The sequence below is a fragment of the Acanthopagrus latus genome, chromosome 3 (genome assembly GCF_904848185.1).
Source record: "Acanthopagrus latus isolate v.2019 chromosome 3, fAcaLat1.1, whole genome shotgun sequence".
Classification (NCBI taxonomy): domain Eukaryota; kingdom Metazoa; phylum Chordata; class Actinopteri; order Spariformes; family Sparidae; genus Acanthopagrus; species Acanthopagrus latus.
The window spans coordinates 1,809,009-1,830,734 of record NC_051041.1 but is presented as its reverse complement, the minus strand read 5'-3'; the positions used below and the strand labels follow the sequence as shown (position 1 = coordinate 1,830,734).

The following is a 21,726-nucleotide window of genomic DNA, read 5'->3' as shown; positions in this document are numbered from 1 at the left end:
TTTGGGGCTGTTTGTTCATTCGGCAAACATTAAACACGAATGAATGATTTTCTTTGTCCTGTGTTTGTTTTCATGGTGTTGTGTAGCCATGTGTTTGTCCTGTCATTGTATCTTGTTGACCTACTTTCGTTCCTTCTCACATCTCTTATTGTGACTGTTTGGATCACATAAGAGAAGCTTCCCGTTCATTCTGTCACAGCTCCTTTCTGTTGCACTTTGACTTGCAATGTAAAGAAATGAAAGGAAAAAATGCTCTGTCAGGTTGTGAAACAGGATTTTTAGGTTATTCCTGCTTTTAAATGAACCGTCGCACGCTCATAGTTTCTTACATCCGAGTCAAACCTGCAGCTGCACCCATTAGCATAATTACTCATGGTTTCAAGATTGTGTGTCGGCTGCGTGTGTCTCTTATTCATAACACAAAAAAACACCTTATTTATTTGGGTTTTTCAGAGCACTGGGTCGGGGTTATCATAAAGGTCACTCTGACTGTTGTTCTTTAGAAATATCAGAATCATGGACCCCAGATGAGATCAGGCTGGGTGTGACAGGGAGGTGTCTTATCAAGGCAGAGGTTAAAAGTTATGACATGTTGTTCTGGAATATGAAGGTGACGTAGTGATGGAGTAACACCGAAACAACAACGACCTGAAGCTCTTCCAACATCCCTTCACTGTTTTCACATAACGTTTGTGGGAAGAGGAAGCAAATCCCTAACCGTTTTCCATTAAGAGCCGCATGAGTCATCTCGCAGAGTTAAAGGAACTTTATCAGGATACACACCAAAAGTCAGCGGGGTCTATTCTGGGTCGAGACCCAACCTCCATCCGAGTGTGGTGAAAATCTGCTCCGTAGTTTTTGTGTAATGCTGCCGACAAACCAACACACGGACTCGACTGGATAAAAAGCACTCCAGTCCAACAATCAATTCTAGACTGATTAATCATTTCTGAATAGAGACGTTCGAGATATATATATTTATATGTTTTCCAGGACAGTTTTATAAATGATGTATACAAGTTAATAAAATGTTTGATTTGTTCTTTTATGTGTACTTTCTTACAAACTCTCATTGGTTTAACTGTTTTTAATCATAAAATCTAAGACGGACAATCATTCTTTTGACTTTAATCTGTATTCTAGGTCTCTAAAAGTGCTCTCACTATATGAAGTGTTGCTATTAACACCCTGTAGCTGTCTTATTTGGCCGTTTTAAAGGTGCTGTTTGTAAGAAAAGCAGATTTTTTGGGATGGCGGTCGGCCTCGTCAACCTAAATGCTGATGGGAAGTCAGGTGAGGGTGGAGCGTCACAGTTGAACAGTTACAGAGCAGAAAGAAAGACTAAACAAATATCCTTCATGCAACCATGTGTTTCACAAAATGGCGAACCTCGCCCATGTCTTCATGTGTGTGACTGAGCATCACACGATCACCTTTTACCTGTAAACCAAATTCTGAACAAAGAAAAGGATCTGATCGTGTTTTTTATTCATGTGTTGCACAACATTCTCACTCTGGAACGTGGAATCTGCTCGCCGTCTTCCAACATGGACAAAAAGAAAAAACATGTTTGTCTTTGTGGGCGGCTGTAGCTCAGCGGGTAGAGCAGGTCGACTAGTGATTGAAAGTGAGGCCCTGCGATGAGCTGGCGACTTGTCCAGGGAGCACCCTGCCCTCGCCCCGAGACAAGGCTGGGATTGGCTCCAGCAGGAACACCCCGTGACCCCATGGAGAGGGATAAGTGGTTATGGATAATGACATGACATGTTTGTCTTTGTCACTTTTTTAAAAAGCACCAAACAACAGGTGGGACTCTGAACAACTTCATTTTATTGGACGTTCCTGTCGTCATTCTCTTGTTGCTGCAGTGTTTTTCCTCCTCTCAGCATCCGTCCATGCACGGCAGCACGTCGCGTCTCCATTTGGTCCAAAGCAGCTCGAACTCGCTCACTGATCCTTTTTATGAACCACCAGCCACATTCTGCACGTCTGTTAATGTTCAGTTTCTGACATCTAGTGGACAAGCGACACCACTGCTTCTTCAATAACTTCAGTCCATTATAAAATAACTGAAGTGGGTCTCCTGCTCTAAAGGTGCCAACAGCCGTCATCTTTTGATTTCCTGTTCCCTTTTTTTGACTGACGAGTTTATCGGTGATCAGTAGCCGTGACTGAAGGGTTGTTCAGTGTTTCACGAGAGAAGATCAGCAGATCGACAGACAAGCTTCAGCTCTGTTGTTGGTGAGTCTGGTAAAACTAGATAAAACACCTGAAACACACCAAAAAAAAAAAACAGTTCACCCAGAAATGAAAACTCAGTCGTCCTCTCCTCTTTCTTCAGCGTTCTCCTAAACAACCGTTGAAGCTCTAGACGTGTTTTAGAATATCAAAAATAACCAAGAAACACAAAACGGCGGCGCTCGTACGCCTGTTTCATATAAATAACATCTTTTCAAATCATGTTTGGACCTCTGGGCTTCCGTAGTGTTAAAACAAGTTATTTTCAGGTGAACATTTGCATTAATAGCTGTCTGATATATAAGACCGTCAGCGGGTTGGATCTTAAACTTGGTTAAAATTCTTCTGCTGAAGAAAAGAGGAAACTCGGTGTAAAGCATGAAATTCTACACATTTAAATCTTGTTGTCGTTGTCGTACTTGTGTCCTGGTTCTGTGGACTGGACCCGATCACCTCGGCTCTACTTTGACTGACCCTTTTTGTAAATAAGACGAAGCTTCGTTAGCTGCAGTTTGTCTCCTCCTGATCCTGAAAGCTTCTGGCTGCTCGACAAGAAGTGTTTTCATCCACTCAGCACTGAGGAGTTGAAGGTCGGGTGACTGCGAGCACAGACCTGGTGTTCAGAGTCGAAAACAAGCACCGTCACCTCTTCTGGGAAAGAAAGTATCATATAATCAGCCGTGCCAGCACACGGAGGGTTGAGATGAGAGATGTTTTAGAGTTTCATCAAAGCGTGCGAGGCAGAAATATGTTCTTGATTTGGAGAAGATGGGGTGTGGATCAGAATCCAGATTGCCAGCCTGACTAATCTGTCACACTTGAATTGTGTAAAACTACAGATTTTTTCTTTGTGACTTGTCACAAGATGCTCAGATGACTAAACAGGAAGGGGAAACGGTGGACATCATCAGAGAAGATGGATCATTCCACAACAATTAAAACTAACTCAGGTGATTTAAGGTAACTTTTAGAAACCCAAAATTAGACGACTTTCTTTTGGATCCAGTGTGCTGATGAGAGAGATTCAACTACATTGTGAGAATTGAAAGAAAAGTGAGAAGAAAACCAAATGTAAATGTTTCAGACCATTTTTATTGGACCACACCACAAGAACTATAAACAGAACTATGTTTCAGCGCCAAGTTTCTCTCCCAGCACCATAGGAAGTGTGGGTGACGATTGGGCGTCGTGCTGGCAGCCACCACAAACCAACTGTGTTAACAACAGACAACACAAACACATTTTAATGAAAAGTATGTGAGGAAAACACAAGAGGCCGAAGGACCCGTCAAAGTGAAACATCGAGTGAAAGTGAACAGAAACTCAAACAGGACGGACGAGAGAAAAGTCCACATTGTTCCTCCCAGTAGAAGTTCAGAGACTTGTGGGTAAAAGTAGAAGTTCTGATCCAGTTTGTTTCCTCCAGCACAGTAACAGAGTTCAGGCTCTGACATGGACTCAGAGTATCAGAGTAAAAAGTCTAAGACTATTAAAGTTAAAGGTAGAATCAGCAGGATTTGTCCCAGCTGTTCCTGAACGCACCACAAAGACAGTTGATTGTTGAGTCTCATTCCCAGGACGTCAAATAGACACATGTTGGGTTGGTAAAGCGTCCCGAGCAGCAACAAAGAGAGAAAATCAGAAACTCTCTGCAGATACGAGACACTAACACGCCTTTTCTCCACATTCCAGCCTCCCTCTCTGTCTGTTTACGGATTCTTACGTCTTTTACGTCTTTGTCTCGTCTCGCTGCCATGTGTGATGTGCTCTGATAGGTCGACGTCAGTCTGCTGATGTAACGAACTGAAGTAACGAGTCTGCTTTGGAAATGTGAGGAGGAGGAAGTTCAGATGTAAAGAGAAGAAGCCAGAAGCTGTCAGGAAAATATCTACTGAAGTACAGATCTGAAAAATGAGCAAAGCAAAGTTACGGATGAAAGATTTGAGGTGGAACAGGAAGCTGCAGGCTGCAGGTGGAAGCCTCAGCAGACCGTCAGGAGCTCCAAGAAAACTCAGCAACAAACAAATAAAAATCCTGCATTCAGAATCTCCACAACAGGAAGACGCTGCACCTCACTCATTACACAGACTGAGCTGATGTCAGGGTTCGTTTCATTCAGGTCGCATGTGACGAGAACCGAAACACAGGAAGGTCGGACTCAAGAGCGCGTGACTCAGTGACAGTCTGATAAAATCGTTTACAACCAAAATACATTCGGTTCAGAGGAAGACGGCCTGCCAGGCAACAATCCAGAAAGAGGGTTTGGGTCAGAAACACCAGCAGGGAAGGAACCACGAGGACCAAACACGGCGTGGCACAAAGAACTCGCAGCGCACAGACCGGAAACTCATCTGGGTGGAGCCGACTGTCACAAAGGTAGGAAGTGGAGCTCTGAAACGAGAGGAGCGTTCATTAACACAAAATAAAACAGGAGGTGAAGCAAAACAAACAGTGACACAAAGAAAACACAACCCAAGATGACGACATGTCGTAAAAATGACCTGATAAGACCCGAAAAGAGAGAAACACGTCACCTCCAGCCGAACTTTAGACTCCAGGAACGACTTTTTTACATTTTGCTTCCGTCTGCATCACCAAGAAGATCGTTCAAATGATCCCGCTGAGTTACGATTCTGTCTTCAGGCGTCAATACGGCCCGGACGTCATCGTCTGTCCATCTGTGGTGTGTACTGTAAATCCTGACTGACGTGTCGAGGCACAATAGACAAATTAAAACTGGTTTGTGGCTGCAGTTTTTCTTTTAAATGCTGACTGTGAAATTAAGGCCACAAGCGCTGCAAAAACCCCGACCCCAAATACCGAAACCAGAAGATCGCCTCCTGCAGCTCCCCTGGAAAGAGGACGAGAACAGACAACCAGTACGACACGCGTCTCCAGAGCAGCGAGTCCTTCAACCAGGAGTTCGATTTGGTCCCTTGGAAACGAGTTATTCCAAAGGTTCCTGCTGCGCAAACAAGCTCGCGGGATTATTAACAAGTTACTTCTTGCTCAAATAAATAAAATAAATGATCAAGAGAACAGAACACAGAACAACAGAGTTCTGGCACTGACTCAGTCTCACAGCAAGAGACACGATGGAGAACTGACCCAGAAGCACAGATGTTCCAGTGTTACAGTTCTGTTTGGTTCTGCTCCAGCAGCTGAAACAGATCTCTCAGCTGGCTGACCACACACACACACACACACACACACACACACACACACACCTCACTCTGCAGAGAAACAGCACTACAGGAAGACCGAGCGACGGATCGGGCCGGTGTTCAGCAGTAAATCTTTAAACATCAGGACAGTTTTAGGCAGTTTTAAATTTTGTTTTGAAACATAAAAGTTTCAACACTTGGGTAATCATTTTTAAGGAGCGCCCAGAGCGATGACACAAGGAGGAGTCGGATTAAGATGCCTCAGTTGTGAAGCGATCCAATAAAAAAAACTGGACCAGTACCAGCACTACACGTCTTCGTTGGTGGTATGTGATGTGTTCTGTTCTGTATGAGGTAGAGCATCAGTCATCTACACATCTGTCTAATAAAACCATCTGTGACCTGGAGAAGAGCAGCGGTTGCCGCAGTAACGGAGAGGCGGGATCCAAAAACAAGCGGCGTCCGAGGGGCCTCCGTGACGTCTGAAGAGTTCCCTCTGGCAGCGCTGAGAAATGTGGTGACGTGTTTTTTATTTATTTTTTCAGTTGGCTCGGCTACCTGAGACTCCCCGTCACCAGGGCAACCGCTTTTGTTTTACTCTCGGATAAAAAGACGTGATTTGTGTTTACTGACAGACACTCATTGCTGAGAAGAGAATGTAAATCTGGGTGATTTGTTTGCCGTCACGTCCTCCTTGAAACTTTCACTCTCTGCACTCACACTGAATCACCACTCTCGTATCGGGTCAAGCCGTCTGGAGTCGCTCGGTGGTGAAAACTGTCCACAAACCCAAAAGAGACTCACGTCTTCCTGTGAGTACGAGGGCCACCAACAGGATGTCACTGTGATCCATCATGTATGTAAACCAGAACTTCCTGGTCTTAAATATCTTGGACCAGGCTTGATGGGAATTTCCCAAAGATTGTTGAAATATAAAAGCCTAAACATCTTACTTCCAAAACGCTCATGAAAAGTCCAGACTTCTGTCATCAGACGCAGTTTGATTCAGTTGATAGCACAGAAAACGCTGAAATACAGTTTTGTGAATGAAGTCAGCAGTTGTGTCTCACAGTTTTAGCCGGCTGCTTCTGCTTCAGCGGCTGCTCGATGACTTGAATTATATTTAGTCTGTAATAACTTCACGGTTATGTTACGGATGACGTCGGCGTCTCCTCTCACTGGACCTGATGCACCAGATGAGCTTACTTCATACTCGACATCTCGACTCTGTTAATGTCAAAATAAACGTCTTCTTCTCGTTGTTCTTCTCTCTCCTGGCACCAACACTCTCACATCGGTCTACCATGGAGAAGAATCACAGACCTGCTGATGCCACAGATTTAACAGCTGTGTTTTTATGGTCACAGTTTACAGCTGCTGCTCATATTCGTACCGTAAAAAAAAAAAAACAAAAAACTCAGTTTCCGGGCCGGTAAAAGCCTCCGAGTAAACAGGAGAAACACCTGCTGATGTCACTGAAAGGTTTGTGTACGCACACGGAAAGATTTGTATTTATATAAAGGTGAACTCAAGAGATTAAAAAGTCTGACATCCTCTCCAAAACAAACAGCAGGCAAGTGGAGCCTCACATAAATAAAACAGAGGTGATGTGAGTATTCACCACTCGTCTGCACTTGACCTCACTGCGTAATTACAGATTGCGTGTTTGAATCTTTATAGCAGCCGTGCACGCAGCGTGTGTGTGTGTGTGTGTGTGTGTGTGTGTGTGTGTGTGTGTGTGTGTTTACCAGACATTGTGTGATCAGTGAAGTCTGACCCGTACGAGTGACATGGAGAAAATGAAGTCAGAGTTTAAAAAAACACCAGTGTGTGAGGTAACATCAGATAGTAGGAGAGGTGGTAGAGAGTATGGAGGCCCAAAGAGGAACAAAAAAATAAATAAATAACATGAATTTTGTTGTTGTTGTTGTTTGTCAGATCCACAAAAAAAAAGTCACGTGAATTAAGGAAGAAAATCATTTCAGAGAGTAATTTGAAAATAAATGAGAGGAATTATAAAAAAGAAGATAAAATGATTAGTCAGTTAATTTGCCCAAATTGTGTCAAATAGTCATTTAAGTATTTTATCAATCAAAAATACATTTTACAGAGAATATGTTGCATTTCTCTGTTTTATATTGTTATGGATTAAATACTATTTAGTTCTTGACGTTTTACAGTTTAAAGAAATTGTGACTACATGTTTGATAATGACAGCAGCACTCTCCATGACCTGTGTGGGTGGAATACTTGGTGGACTTACCCTGTGGTAAAAATGGTGACGATGAAGGGATGACATCGCTGTGTGGTCATCAGTGGTTTACACCTGCGGCTGGCTCTTTCCTGACAGCTCATCCTCCATTTAGGCCGTCGAACGGGGGGAAAACCGGAGCGTCTCACAGTGAAGATTCAGGAGAGCAGACAGTTGCTGCCTGGTTTTGTTTTCACTTGCTGTCTGATTCACACAACCACTGAAAAAAGCCATTGTAACCCTCTTGATCATGACAAAGGCAACCAACTGAATCACAAACCAGAGCGGTGGTGGGAGTGTTTCTGCTCCAGAAGCTGGAACAGAGGAGGTGGAGGAGGTGGGTTAGGGTTAGGGTAACCCTCCCCAACGTGACGACCCCGGTCCACATGTCAGTTCCAGTCGTTCACTAACTGACGCGTGCCGACTGCTTACCCTAACCGACCCCAAAACATCTGCACATTCATACAGCAAATCAGGTTTCATGTCACGGATTAGACGACACCGCACACAGTGACCTCGAGGTCACAGCTGGCGTGTGATCCCATCGTCTTTCCAACACAACTTCCTTTTTCCTCGGTAAGATGCATGTGTGCTACTGTTGATCTGACTGGCTGATTGTTCGTCTTATCACCTGCCAAGAATCTTTTTAAAGTGCAACATGAACATCTGTTCCAAATGTGCTGGCCATCCAACAGTACCCAGCGTTGTTTCAGCCTGGCTGGTTCACTGAATGGGAGCCAGTATGTCAACCTTTAACAGACTTCACCGGTCAGCATGAATGGAGTTTCAGTTTGAGACTTGCAGAAAGTTAAAGTCTGGCATGCCAAGACTGTGGCCTCTGTTTGAAAAGATGTTTCACTTTGTTTTTACCTTTCAGAGGAAAGATTACCAGGCGGCACCTGCAGGATGCTTTTTATTTCCTAAGCTGACGCTTGACAGCACGCCAGAAAACAGAGAGCAGTGTGACTTCATGCTGGAAGCCTGCCTCATGTCTAAAATAATCCACTTCAGGTAGGTTGTTACTCTCTCTGTCATGATGTAAAATCCACCTATGTATGTCTTTCCAAGTCATTCAATACGCTTTAAGTGAGAGAACATGGGCGTACCCTGCATGGAAACCTTCCATTCCACTGGAAAAGCACCTTAACTGGGAATGTGTCCACTGACTTGCCACAACAGCTCATTTCATGGGCCTCATCAACAAATGGGTTGCTGCAGAAATCCCATCGGCTCAAGTCTATTTCTATCCATACGCATCATAAAAATAGATAAGCGCAGGCATCAGTCACCTTCCTGTCGCCAGAGGGGCCAAGCCACGTTTACAGGTGAAGTCAAGCTTCGTAATAACGCTGGTGCCGAACCAAACACAACTCGCTGTGTTGCATTCTGCTCGTCAAACAAGAAAAAGCACCAATTCATATTTTCTTTACTCCCTTCCAGAACAGAGGACAGCAAGAGAAGAGATCTGTGGCTTCACGTCGTCTGCAGAGAGATTTAAATTGGCGAACTGTGAACGCTGAGCTCATCCAAATGTTTAAACAAGATCACACTTTATTACAGGAAAGTTAACGAGGTTACTGAGTAAATGGTGTGCACTGATTGTGCTCGTAAGTCAAAGTGAATCAGAGTCATGAGTTTGATGATGACTACAGTTCTTACCAGGAAAGAAATATGACCCGGCTTTAAAACACCTGTTTTTTGAATGGAGTTTGGTTTAACAGTGCCGACACTCGACAGGCTGCCAGGATGTTTTTGTTTTTTGTTTTTTTTAGCAACTCAGTTCTGTTCCCCGCTGCGCTCGCAGTAAACTGTTGTGTAATAACCATAAACCTGCTTCACCACAGCAGTGTAATTAGTTTGCAGTAAAGTTTGGAATTGCACAAACCAGAAAAAAACTGATGACTGACAAGATCTCACTCAGTAAGGCCTTTGTGTGTGTAAGACTGTCATTTCCATCATTCATTTGATTTCTTCTTTGTAGTGATTTTTCTTTTTACGACACATATCGATGTGTGTTGTAAGCCAGCGACCTCTCGTGGCTGTAGTGATCATTACCAAACATTGGCTATATATTGGCAATTGTATGTTATCTTAATAAACACCTAAAAAGGTTGTTTTTCTATTTTTGACATGCTGTTAGTGGATCTGTTCTACTTCTGAATGCAAAACCTATTTCGACCAATACTCGATCTATCGGGCGATTTCCACACATTTTTGTGCAACAGAGGCAGAATCATTGAGTTTAATAATAAGCTGTACTGTCTAAAATGACATCAGAGCACTGAAACTTGGAAATTACTCCTCACTACAGTACAAACTCAAGGTTTAAGAATGATACCTGGTGATTTTAACTTAGATGACACATCCAAACAAACAAGACTTGACACAATCTTTGAACCTGTCCCGGCTCATCTTTCTTTATTCCTATAAAAGTGATCTTTTTTCCCCAGAACAACATCATTATTCAAATTATGTTAACAGTGAGTCTTTTATCAGCAGACCACAGGCAGCGATCGGCCTAAATAAGGATGTGAATCAGCTGACACAAGACACTGACACAAACTGTGTTTACACAAAAACACAAACTTGACCCGTCCCGTGTGAATCATCATCATCCTGGAAAACATATGTAATTAAGTTTGCCTCTGCGTCTCCGTCACATTAATGACGGATGATTATGGAAAAGTTCAAAAGAGTTCAAACAGCAACACTGACTTTAATGGACAGAGTTGTTTTTTTTTTAAATTCTTGGTATTCACAAACGGCCCAAAAACAATATTCAATATTCTCCTAAGTTGCATGTGATCATCTGTTACTGTGTTTAAAAAAAAGACTGACATAATTATGATGAATCACTCGGACACAAATCACGACGACGGGAATATAATACGATTAAATAATACAAAAATAAAATCAACAAGTTTAAAATTTCACACTAAATAAATACAACTGTGACGGATAATCGAACCTTCAGTTCAGTGTTGACAATCAAAGACGACTAACTCGATATTTTACAGACACTGAACATTAATAATATCAATCTCGGCGATTCTTCTTGTTAAGAAGATGAGCATCTTATTGTTGCCTTTGAGTGGCGGCGGTGGGGCGGGTCTTCATCTTCAGCAGCTCTGGGATTGGTCGGCCGCTGTCCTGGTAGAAGTCCAATCCTGTGACCCATTCGACGTCTCTGACTCGTGACTGATGGAACCACATGTGATCTTCGACCCACTGAGCTTCCGGTTGTGAACTCTGTCGATGTAACACAAAAAAAAGGTGACGCAATGTTCCAAAAAGTCGCCACTGGTGCAGGCGTAAACATGTGACGTGATGTGAAGCAGGAAGTTGGGCATGAACAGTGCAGCGGGTCAGATTTGTCTTCAAAATAAGAGCTTTACATTGCACCCCACTGGAGTTTAGAACTGGGTTCTTAGCAGGGTGCTTTTAATTTGAAAGTAGTGACAGTTAGTAGCTTGCTGCTACAACAACAAGCGGACAGTGAAGACAGCCACACGTGTTCATCGAGGTAATCGAAGTAAAAAAGTAAATGTTCGTCTATACACAGACGACACTGTGGTCTACTGTGATTAATTAGTCCGTTTTATTTATGCCTCCCCTGCAGTTCGGTCGGCTTTTAGTTAAATTGTCAAGTTATCTGTCTGTTTCAATTGTGTTTATGCTGAATATTTCCAACTTTGTTGTGGTTTAGCGCCCGAGTCAATACCGGAGATTTCATCTTGACTCGCTGCGTGTTCTCCGACTCTGAAACTGTCCGTGGTGCAGCTGATAGAAACACCAGCGTCGTCCAGAACGGCCACCATCAGGCGGCAATAACGTGGCCATGACAAGTCGGGTAGAAACTGGGGGTAAGCACCTTATGTCACAATTACTATACACACACTTAATCTATAAATTGATCACTCTAGTGAGTCGATGAGTCTCTGTGTTCGCTGTGATGAAGATCCAGTCTCAGGTAGACACTCGTTAGCAACCACCATTTTTTACTTTAGTAATATCTCTCAAGCTTGTGTTGGCCACAGACCTTCTTTCAGACATTTAACCAAGACGAGGGAACTGAAAGTGTAACAATGACTTTTTTCCTTGTTTTACAACTCACTCCTACAGCATTCCTTTATTTAAAGGATGTTTAATGGGAAAAAAATCTGAATATTTATTTTCCTTACCTTTTTCTTCCCCTCAACCGTGTGTCAGTAAATGGGAATGTTATCACTGACCAGTCAGCATGGAAAGCTGCCAGTAGGGAGTCAGTTTCAAGATGTTTGGTGTGTGTTACCAGAGGAGGATGACTGTGTGTGTCAGGATGGGTAAATGTTGTCATTGCAATATCTTACTTTGCAGCTTTCCGTGTTGCTGGCTCTGTGAGGCAGCAGGAAGGAGACGGTCTGCAGCTCCCCCGGGCAGGCGCTCGCTGGTACGACTGAGTCTTTGCAGCTGGTCAACACCACAAAGTAATGTGTGGGGATGGGGATGTTTGTGCCAGACACAAATCTGTAATCACACAAACGCAAAAGGAAAGAAAACAGATCGTTCATCCTCAAAAGTCACCGCAAGTACAACAAATACGGTTGTTAAACGTGAGTGTGAAACTATGGATGCTACTGCTGTCCTTGTTAAACCTGCTGCAGAGATTCCCCCATCTCATTTTCACCCTTCCTTTATGAGATCAGGACTGTGAGGTCAACCTGTTCACCTGTTCACCTGTTCTGGACAGTGACCAGTCTGCAGAGGCAGCCATGGTGCAGTGCCAACACATCAAACTTCCAAAGAAGTCCTCCAGGTAAGGACTTTCCCAACCAAGCCTGCCATAACTCACTGTCAACGGAGCCAAGGGAGAATTGCTTATTTATAGTGCCAAATCCATTTGTATTTGATACGTGGCAGCAAAAACAATAAAGATAACATTCATGTGAAATTGTGCAGATGCAAGGCATCCCCTTCCAGAGAAAGAGACACGCAGTGAACCAAGCCGGCGCTGCCAATACTTGATAAACGCCAAGGGCAACCACACAACACAACAAAGGCTGGTGAGAATTTAGCTATTTTGTGTTGCTGGATGAGATGTTTTTTTCATTAATGGTTTTCCCTCTCCTGTGATTCATGAACGTACTTCCTTAAAGCGACGTGTGGGGTCCCTGAACACAGGCGAGAGAAAACAACAGGGAGGATAAACTCTCAGACCGTATGTACTGTATTTCCATTACTCTCGTCCTGTTTCAGTCGCTGTGGTGTGTCAGTGTTGATGCCTCCTGTGTTTTTTAGTAGAGCGGGTCGTCTTGTAATCGGAAGGTTGCTGGTTCCAATCCTGGCTCCTCCTAGCTGCATCATGAAGTGTCCAGATTGCTCCTGATGTGCAGTTTGCCTTGCATGGCAGCCTCCACCATCGGTGTACGAATGTGTGAATCTGGTTAGTCTTGTAAAGCGGCTCTGAGCGGTTACATCTCGTGCACATCATCACTTCTCTGACCCCCAGACCCGGACCTCTCCGGATCGGGACCAACAACCTTTAAATTACCAATATTCACAGTTGGAACAGGCGGATTCTCTCGTTCGATCTTCCCGCAGGCGATTCGTGATTCACATGTCTCATACGCAGGACTGAGGCGACTGCTAAGTGAAGCAGCGCTACAGATACCGACTCTAATGTGAACTGACAGCACAGAAAACAAAACATGATGATGTGCACTCACAGTGTAAGCTAGAAATTAATGATGTTGTTCCAGACCACAGACAGAGTCGAGACGAGGTCAGCAGCTATTTCAGCTGCTGACTTTGTCTCGACTCTGTCTGTGGCATATTTTTGCTGCTTGAAATAAGCAGCAAATATATGCCACTTCTCATTATCTCTTTGTGTGGAAGAGTAAAAAGGAAAAAAAAAAAAAACAGCTGTCACAACATTCCTATTGTTGAATTCTGTTATTCCTGCGGCGTGAAAGTGTTGAAATGCTTGACACAGGATGTGCTGTTTCATGCAATGTTTCAAGAGATTCTGGACGTAGCTGTGTTTTATCTCACGATGACGGATACTGAGACAAAGACTCATCAAACATTAACATCACTTGATGTTTGAACCTTGTGGATGAAGTAAAACCTCTACAAGGAAATGAAACTTACTGCTGGATCTGCTCCGGAGAGTCGTACCGGCCGTCATAGTTGTAATCAAACACCGGACCTGTCACGACGTTCACTCCGTTGTAGATGGAGGCGTATTTCTTTAATAGGGAGCTGTGGAAGTAGTCCCAGATCTCTGAAAGAGGAGAAACGATTCAATCAAAGCAACAAAGGAAAGTTTAGCCGTGAGGTTTTTGCTGTGATCCAATGACTCACTCTTAAACTCTGGGTACATCGGCACGACGTTGCTCATCAGCAGGGCGTCGAACTGTTCGTCCACCGTCGAGTTCAGATCTGCAAGAAAACACATTTTGGACGAACCTCACTGAATATGACACATCTACAAGACACATCACTAAACCGCCTTCAGGAGATTTTCTGTTTCGAGCTCAGAGGCGACACTTCCAAACATCTTTGTCATATCAGGATATTTCCTGCTTTTTTTATGATGACCGTAAGCAGCTATTTTCCTCTGGAAATCGGACAATATTCACTCATGATCATCACGCAAACCAAAACAGATATTTTACACCAAACTGTGGACAATCCCCTATTCAGCTGCAATGAATAGGCTGTATTCACCAAAAAATGAATCACAATGTCCCTGAATAAGATTTACCAAATGACAACAAAGACTGTCACTGTTCCAACACTGTGCAGCTGTGAGCACAATGGGATGCTCCATCAAAAGTGACTGAGCTGGAAAAACACCCCTGCTTCTTGAAATCAATGGAGACGCGGACGTCAGTTCTGGAGAAGAGGAGGCCACTTTCACTCCTCACAGTGGAGATGGCATCAGGAAGTGAGAGTGTGTTTTCCAGGGAGGGGAACACACACATACACACACACACACACACACACACACACTTTCAATTCATGACTTTGTGAGTCAAAATTTACTGTTCATTTCAGCGTAACCAAAAACCTCAAGTTGACCACACCAGTACTTTTCTGCATGCTGCAGGCAGCAGCAGGAACACAGTGTGATGCTGGATAACACACGAGGACTCATGAACCCTCGGCAGCACTCAGGATCAGGGAAGGACTGATTGCCAGGAGTGATATTCAGATGCTGCCCACAGTAGATGTAGCAGAGAGGCAGAAACAGGAAATACTCAACAAAAGTACTCTTAAAATTGTAGCTGATGAAAATTTTGATACTACTTTCTTTTTTTTACTGCAAATGAAGATCGGCTGCAGATATCAGCCGGTCGATCGACACAAAAACGGTCGACTCCGACTCTGAATGTGTCGTCGGGAAATGTTTTCTTGGAGCACGTTTGTCAAAGTTTCCAAACATCTAACAGTTCATTCTGTAAAAAACACGGTAACACGATTCCACAGAGAGGAGAGAGTGTAGAGGAAAAGACGAGGGGAAGTGAAAGGGAAAACAATTCAAGAAAAGAACAGCAAGAGATGACAGAGAATCATCGTCATTATACAAACGCGTCTGTTGAAGTTCAGTGGAAGCGTGTGGAAGCCCCGAGTCAGGAGGAAGCTGTGACAGTGTCTTGTTGAAAAGAAGCCAAAACACAAGACAGAGGCTGTTTTGTCAGGGGAAGTGAGCGCAGCAGGTCGAGAGATGCTCACATCCTTTAAACACTTGTGCCATTTTACCACCAATGGAGTGCCGCCGAGCTGCTTTTCCATCGGCAGTTTTTCTAACGTAACAACGAGCGCCCGTCTCCTCGTCAGGTCCATTCTGAACTCACGTCTGTGCAGGAAACCAGTGAGACTCTGAATCTCTCTGATGTTCGTTCAAACATCTGCTGCTGTCTCACTGATTCATTGTGATCACTTTGAGCCGCTTCAGGAGTCGCGTTACTGAAAACACAATGGTTCCTGTGAGGCTGCTTCACAATAAAAGCTTTTTAATGGCTAAATAACGTCAGGCTTTTATTGTGAAGAAGTAAGAGTGAATTAAATGTGTGATCACGGGGGGATCCTTGATAACACTGTGAGGATGGAGACAAGCGCATTATTGGTTCAAGACACATCTGGTGCAGCCAGGCGGGCAGCTGTGATGGAGGAAGTGCGGAGGATTTAAATATCTATACATGTGTGATTGTGAGAGTCTGGGTGGTGTGTTTGGGTGTCGGCTCTGTGTCAGGTGATGATGCGTACTGGGTGGGAACAGGAAGGCGTGCGTCAGGTTCCCAGCACTCTCATACTGGTCACATCTGGGTGTCTTGGTAGACGGGACTCTGACATCAGCTCTTAAACAGTCCAGCGTCACCGGCGGCAGCGGGTCCAAGTTCGTCTACAGGAAGGAGAAAATCATTTTACATCAGAATCAGAATCAGACCTCAGATCAGTTGAACTCTAAGTCATTAAAAAGAAAAAAAATTGATTGTACATAATAAGGTTCCAATCACGATGTCTGATCGAGACTGTGTGAAAACTAAAGTGTAGCCAGGCGCCAGGCGGGTGAGTAAGACGAACGGTTATTCATCTCTTGTTTTAATCAGAACTGGTTCTTTGAATAATACAGTTTTAATATGCGCGGTTGCCGACACCCTGAAGCCACAGTTTGGATACAATCTATTGTTTTTAACTGTTCAGGCCACAAACACCCGTGTGTGGGCAGCTTCTAACTGTCTGTTTCACAACAGCATCAACAGATTTATTATTCCACAAAAGATTTTGAGAGTTCGTGTGAAGCTGTCTGTTCTCTGCGCAGCCTGAGGTAATGCCCTGATTTATGAGAAGCACAACTGATCCGAGAGTCAGACAGAATGTGATTATTTTGTTTGGGCTTCGTGTGCTGAGCAGCGTGCAGGAGCTCTGATGTTTGAATGAATGTTTGATGATGTTGTTCTGACGTCTGATATATATGCGTGATTTTAAACACTTACAGGCTGGTCGATGGTGAAGGAGCTCCACAGAGGCATCAGGGCGTCGTGGCTGTAGCCCATGATGTATCCCTCCTGGTGGAGGACGCAGTACGTCTGCTCGGGCTGCAGCACCCGAGGGCGACCGAACAGCAGGTGCTTCTTCTCTGCAGCCGACACTGAGAGAAGAAGAAGAAGAAGAAGAAGAAGAAGAAGAAGAAGAAGAAGAAGAAGAAGAAGAAGAGCATCATTACCATCCTGCACAACAAATGCTGCAGTGACGTTGTTACAAAGTCGATCCAAATGAACCGTCCTCACCTTCCTCCGCTGTCAGATTCAGACGGCTGTTCATCACATTAACGTTCTAAAGAGAAAGAAAAATATGCTGTTAAAGGAGATCAGTGAAAGTTCAAGTTGTGATCATTTTGTTTGGTTGTTTTTTACCCAACATTGACAAGTTTGTCCCTGCCCAGCTTCCATCCCTCATGATCAATATGAAGAAGCCCTGACCTCGGCACTCTTTTTCCGTGGAAATATTTCAAATAGTCGAGTCAAATTTAACCCAACACTGTCCTGAATCCTTCCTGAGGAGTGTCACAGCTGTTAAGATTGGCTTTATTTGTTCCATAATGGAGAAATGTTCTTGTTACAACAGCTTGAGCTGCAACAGAACAGGAGAAAAAGAATCAGAAAAAAAAATGCATGAAGATAAACAGAAAATCAAAAGAAAAGCTGGAGACTTTCATGCTGCTGGAGACTTCACAGTCTGGTGCAGGAGGTGAGAGCTGAAGTCCATGACTGACTCCCCTGCCGTCTCTACGCACTCCAGCACACAGTCCGTCAGTAATGAAGCCATGATAAGTCATTATTCCAGAAAGTCAGACCGTCAGGTCGATGAGGTCAAAAGGGCGAGAAAACAAGTGGAAGTACTTGGAAGTGGGCCGAAGCGGAGGGATGATCTCCGTCATCCTTTCCTGAGAAAGAACGGGGGGGAACCGAGCTGGAGAAAGACGTCACGATAAATAGTTTTTCCTGTTACGTCCGCGTGCATCAGCTCAGGCTTACTGTGATTCCTTGGTGGGTGAGATAAGAAACTGTCCTGTGACCTCTGACATGTTGTCTAAATAACCTCCAGTAAGTCACAGGAGATCTTCTGCAGTAACAGCTTCCACCTCTCAGTCTGTCCACCAGATGCTGACCGCTGGCTGGCAGGTTTGATCCCAGTCAGCCTCAAGAGTCTGAGCGCTGATCCTGTGATCAGCGAGGGCGTTTTCTCTGGTTAAAGAGAGAAGTTCAGCTAAAACATTAAGCCAGTTTTAGCTTCACTCCTTTGACTGTGTGTCTGATCAGGACAGGACAGGCCGGAGGGCGAACATGCTGCAGGGTTCAGGTGTCAGCTCAGTCACTATCACCAGCTGGTTTACAGCAACATATCTCAGTGTCTCACTAGTTGTTCTGTGGAACATCTGCCACAACATCTGTCTGTTCCCACCAACCCATCTCATGGCAGGAATCTCACAGACCTGGAGGAGATTATCCCATCAGCTGTGCTGTCTCCACAGGGTTCCACAGAAAGTGACACAGAGAAAGCAGAGACAGACTTGTTGGACGTTGTGCCACTGCAAGTTGTGCCGTCACCAGCCACGGTTGTGATAAACGAAACCAGCTCTGAAGGAAGTGGGGTCATCTCCAGATGTGTTGCTGGGGACGGAGGCGGGTGTTTTTGATGAGACCTTGAGAAGTTTTCTTCCATGTTTCGTGTTGACAAAATGCCAAATTTTAAGCCAATCCATGATGTTTTCCAGAACAATGTAATGATCTAAACCATCAAACTTTCCTGCAGAACCAGAGCGTGTTGGGCTCCTTCACAGACTTGAAGTTACTGTTCACCTTTTGTGTTTCATTTTCCTGAACCTGAATCATATCTAGCCATCGTTTTCCAGTGAACGCAGTGTTTCCTGAGCATCACCCACTCAGCAGTCACCATGTGCTGATGATGCAGAACGGCAGCAGCTTCAGTCTGCACCGACCGCATCAGCAGAGTGTTCTGTGAATTGATTTATAGACACAGTGATGTGTTTATCTCTACTGGGATTCTGCAGAAGCATCCAGAAGCAGCTGCAGTCTGTAACATCCTGGCAGGAATAAATCTGCTGCAGCGTCCGTCTCTTTATCAGAGCATGTGGTGGTTTTTCACATGTGTGCAGCAGAATTTGACCTGCAACAGCTGTTTACTTATTATCATTATTATTATTATAATTATTATTATTTAGGATTATTTACTCGTGGACAAGCATTTTTTTTCTCAACCAGCTGTGCGAGACAACTTTGCAGACTGTTTGCATCATCAGAGCCACAGAAATATTCATTGTTAAGTAAATTATCTTAACAGCAATCAGATAAACAGAAGAGAATGTTGTATGTATGTATGTGACGTTCACTTTCACCCGAGTCGTACGTGAACGTCTCTCTGAATGTGGCCCTGGAGAAACATGCTATTGTGTTGCGTATTATAATTAGAAAAGTATTGGAGGATGCTGCATTTCTGAAGCGTTGCTCACACTCGGGACTCGAAGCCAAGGCTGTCTTGACCCTCGTTGCCCCCGCGTTTCCCCAACGTTTCCCCAACGTCACGCAGATGGAATTCCAAATTACGAGAGTATCTGCGCGCCCTCACCGCTCCGCAGCTGATGGAGACTTCTACTGACCGTGTCGTAACCAAGTGATTGTTAGAGTTCGTCATTGTGAAACTCGCTCCTTGTCATTGTTTTGGAACATGAAGGTGCACGACATCATCTCAGAGTCTGTGTGTGCAGCCAGAGCCTCTAATCTGACCAGAGAGAACAGACCAGCGCTAAATCCCTCTGTTCCAGGAAACGAAAGCAAAGACCTCACATTTGTCCAGTCAGCTGGAGAGAGCAGCCGTGAATCACTGCCAAGAAAACTGGCATATGAGAGATTAACTTCAAATAGATTACAGTAGAATTGGAGGAAGCTTCTGTGGGAAGATGCATCATGCCAGTATCTTTTTACAATCCCCTCCGAGTTAAATATAAATACAGAACTAACACGAGACGCGCTCTCACACTGAAGCTGCTCAGGGTGACTGCTTTTTTCTTGGCTGGAAATTCTAACTGTGCAGTTTTTACTTTCTGTCTCGTCACTTGACCAAAGTGGAGGAAAAGTGGTGGCAGGAATCCCTGAGAACCAGCCGCAAATCCACATGAAGGGAAATGGAAAAGAAATGCATTTCTTTCCTTTCACCAGCCTTTAAAGTTTGTCCCAGTGGCGCGAGCGCGATGAACAGCAGCTACTGTGCTCAGGCGAAGCCTCGGAAAATGTTTTTCTCTCTTTATTTCTTTCTGTTTTTAAGGTTTTGCAGAATGTGTCTTTCAATCAGAACAAACAAGAATCTGAAGGGGCCTAAACAGAGCACAGATTCTGGCTGAGTCAGCTTGGATGCAGTCTGCACTGAGTCGGGGACAGAACCAGAACCAGAACCAGAACCAGCAGGCTGTGTCGTCCCCCTCCTCTCTTCAGCCTTCTTAAAGGGGGCGTCGTCCCTCCCTGACTGGCTCTGAGGGGAAATCCTCAAGCTGCTATTGATCACTGATTAGCATCCGGCCTCCACACAGACTGCAGCAGGTGGACTCAGTCTACCGCAGTGAATCTGAATCTACAGGTTTGTTTTTTTGACATTCAGCTCAAGAGATAGCAAAGTGTTAATCATCAGAGCTGCTGCAAACTAACGTTGGGAAGATCTCCACCACGGGTTGTGTTTGTATCACATCCAGGGACACACAGAGTTCAGTCAGATGATCGTCTGCCTTCACTTTCTGTGACTTTACTTCATACAGCAAGATCCTGCTGGAAAAAACCAGCACAAAGATCTTTACGACAGCAGGCGCTGGTGTCGTAGCACTTTACCCCAGTTTGTGTGACCTGCGTTGTTGTCAGGTGATTAATGAAAAAGAAACGTCTAATATCTGTGATCTGATCCTGTTCGATGTCTGTTTCTCTTCTCAGATGTTCTCAGAAGCATATTTCAGTTCCCTCTTCATCTGTAATAACATTTAGTTTGTTCCCAGCCGTCCGTCTTACTGTAAGACTGCCAAACAAATCCAAGCGCCACCCCGACTGGTACAGAACATTCTGGATGTTCTATGTAGACGAAATACTGTTTTCATTTTTTGATTTATTTGCGGTAAAACTCATTTTATTACAAGCCAACATCTGGTGATTTATCACTTCTGTACTCAGTGTTCTATGTGCTTGTTGTGTTACTGCATTTTTGTTTAGTTTGTTTCCAACACACCATGATTTACATCATATAAAAACACTTTGCCGGGCTGAAACACAGTAAAACCATTTAATGCTGCGTTCACTGCTCGTGTGAAAAGCAGTATCTGGAGTGGAAGCGCTTGACAGGCCAAGAACATTCCAAGAAGCCAGAAAAAGATGACGTAATATTCCTCGTATCTTCGGAGCTCGGATCATATTTTCATGAGCTGAGAGATCAGAAGTAAAATGATCTGTTTGTTTCCATGACGAAGTACTTGAATAATTGGCCATTTTGAACTGTTTATCACATTTTCTAGGAAACAGAGCCGGAAACCTTTTCATTGACGAAGTGGAAAAAAACTGTTGCCTGTTGCTTTCCAGCAGCTTAAATTTCCAAGAGTCTCACGGTTATGTTTCCAGAGCACTCCTGCACGCTTTTTTGCCTTTTGGAGTGCGTGAAACACGCCACATTTCAAGTGATATCATCACCATCATCATCATCACCACTGTTCATATCAAACCTCAGTGCAGGTGAGCATCATGCAGAACCGGCTCCGTGTTCCTGCACGTACGACCAAGCGCCTGATATCGTGTGATATCTGAGCACATCTTAAGTGTGTGATTCATCATCTGAGTTCAGACATAATTCACAGCTAAATAGTGTGAATTTCTATTGTGGTTCGTGACACATTTAGTGAAACAGCATCAGCACGGCGTCAACTTGACGCCGTGCTGATGCTGTCTCCCTTTTTAACCAGGCTTTTAATTGAAGCTTAAATTCTTCTTAATTCCTTTATGCCGCACTAATCAGAGCACTTTTATTTATTTATTTACT

The 21,726-nt window shown here is 44.1% G+C and overlaps 1 protein-coding gene and 1 long non-coding RNA gene across 2 annotated transcripts in view; both read right to left on the bottom strand.

Moving 5' to 3' along the window:
• Positions 1–3,902: 3,902 nt before the first annotated feature.
• On the bottom strand, positions 3,903–5,910 carry LOC119016474. Its single transcript, XR_005074170.1, has 3 exons — positions 5,805–5,910; positions 4,773–5,200; positions 3,903–4,629 (listed from the first exon to the last, which is right to left on the bottom strand). It is a non-coding gene; the product is annotated as an uncharacterized LOC119016474 (long non-coding RNA).
• A 4,129-nt stretch (positions 5,911–10,039) lies between these two features.
• Positions 10,040–21,726, bottom strand: part of LOC119016472 (venom phosphodiesterase 1) — a 33,410-nt gene continuing 21,723 nt past the window's right edge. The window contains exons 19-25 of the mRNA XM_037092289.1: positions 16,929–16,974; positions 16,635–16,789; positions 15,904–16,039; positions 13,996–14,073; positions 13,783–13,915; positions 12,003–12,159; positions 10,040–10,902 (exon numbers count right to left, since the gene is read on the bottom strand). Of these exons, the coding sequence (XP_036948184.1) occupies positions 10,729–10,902; positions 12,003–12,159; positions 13,783–13,915; positions 13,996–14,073; positions 15,904–16,039; positions 16,635–16,789; positions 16,929–16,974 (879 nt within the window). The 3' untranslated portion in view covers positions 10,040–10,728. The remainder of the gene's footprint in view (positions 10,903–12,002; positions 12,160–13,782; positions 13,916–13,995; positions 14,074–15,903; positions 16,040–16,634; positions 16,790–16,928; positions 16,975–21,726) is intronic.